Here is a 1,200-nt window from a genome sequence, read left to right on the forward strand (position 1 = left end):
ATGGCCTCCAGTGGGAGCAGCTCCTCGTTGGGCGGGCTCAGCAGGTTAGGCCCGACGCAGATGGCCAGGTTGCTGCAGCTCATCCTGTTGCTGGCGGCGTTGTGGCCGATGTGCTGCAGGAGGCACAGCAGCCGCTTCAGGAGGAGCAGATTGGCCGCAGGCAACTTCTCGGCCACCCTGAGGGAACGGGCACACAAGGGAAATAAAGCAGATGTTGCCCACAGCCGTCCCCAGCCTTGCCCAAGGCGGCTGGGAGCCAGCGGCTGCGTGGCGCAGCCTTCCAGGGGCTCCCAGCCAGCGGCCGGGGCTCCTGCTCAACAGGCAGGCAGGCTTCTGCCCACGCTTACGCTTTCAGCGCTTCCGCCTTCTCCTCCTTGCTGGCCTTCTGCATGGCTGCCATCCAGTCCTCGTAGAGGTCGTTCACGAGGAGCTTGCTGGGGATGCTTCGCAAGAAGTTCTGCAACGCCAAGGGCTCCAGCTGAGCCTTGCAACAGCCCAGGCCAGCCAAGGGCCGCAGCCCTCCCCTTCAAGACGCCGGCCAGCAGCAGCGCAGGCTGGCTTCCCATGTCGACGTCCGCGCCGTGGTCCAGGGCCTCCCGCAGCTCCCGAAGCGCTGTCCCGCTGGCAGCTTGGTGGAATATCCCCTCCGTCGACGGCCCTTCCCGCTGCAGGACAGCCAGCAGCTCCTGCACCAGAGGCGGGAGGACGGTTGCTTGGCTGAGAGCTGCCTTCCAACAGCGCTGGCCAGAGCACTGCCCCAGCACCCCCTGGCTCCGTGCTGGGGTGAAGAGCCCAATCCCCTGTCCCCGGAGACACGAACCGCCTCTCTGGAGCACCTGGGGGAGGGCTGGGGACCCCTTGCCCAGGCTGGCTCACCTGGATGGGCTGGGGCAGCGTGCCGTCCTCCCCGCAGAGGGCTGTCAGGGGCTGCCCAAAGAGCGCCCTGCTGCAGCCGGAGCCCGCCTGCCCTGGCGCCTGGGCAACGGCCCGGCTCCGCCGCACAGCAAAGGGCCAGGGCAGCCCCCTCCTCCTCCTCCTCCTGCTGCTGCTGCTCCCTTCTCCTGCAAAGGAAACCAGAGCAAGAGCCGTCAGGGGACACCACCAGGCCAGTGCTCCCAGAGCCTGCCCTGCCCTGCCCTGCCCTGCCCTGCCCTGCCTGCAGCGCGGTGATGAGCGGTGCGGCAGGGGTGGCGGGGGGGA

The 1,200-nt window shown here is 68.5% G+C and overlaps 1 protein-coding gene across 1 annotated transcript in view; it reads right to left on the bottom strand.

Moving 5' to 3' along the window:
• Nucleotides 1–18: 18 nt before the first annotated feature.
• The window catches only part of LOC104624428 (T-cell activation Rho GTPase-activating protein-like), a gene marked incomplete at both ends in the record, with an annotated part of 3,345 nt that continues 2,163 nt past the window's right edge, over nucleotides 19–1,200 (bottom strand). The window contains 4 exons of the mRNA XM_010291792.1: nucleotides 19–177; nucleotides 348–457; nucleotides 534–686; nucleotides 877–1,061. Coding sequence (XP_010290094.1) covers nucleotides 19–177; nucleotides 348–457; nucleotides 534–686; nucleotides 877–1,061 — 607 coding nt within the window. The remainder of the gene's footprint in view (nucleotides 178–347; nucleotides 458–533; nucleotides 687–876; nucleotides 1,062–1,200) is intronic.

The sequence above is a fragment of the Phaethon lepturus genome, unplaced genomic scaffold (assembly GCF_000687285.1).
Source record: "Phaethon lepturus isolate BGI_N335 unplaced genomic scaffold, ASM68728v1 scaffold18287, whole genome shotgun sequence".
NCBI lineage: Eukaryota > Metazoa > Chordata > Aves > Phaethontiformes > Phaethontidae > Phaethon > Phaethon lepturus.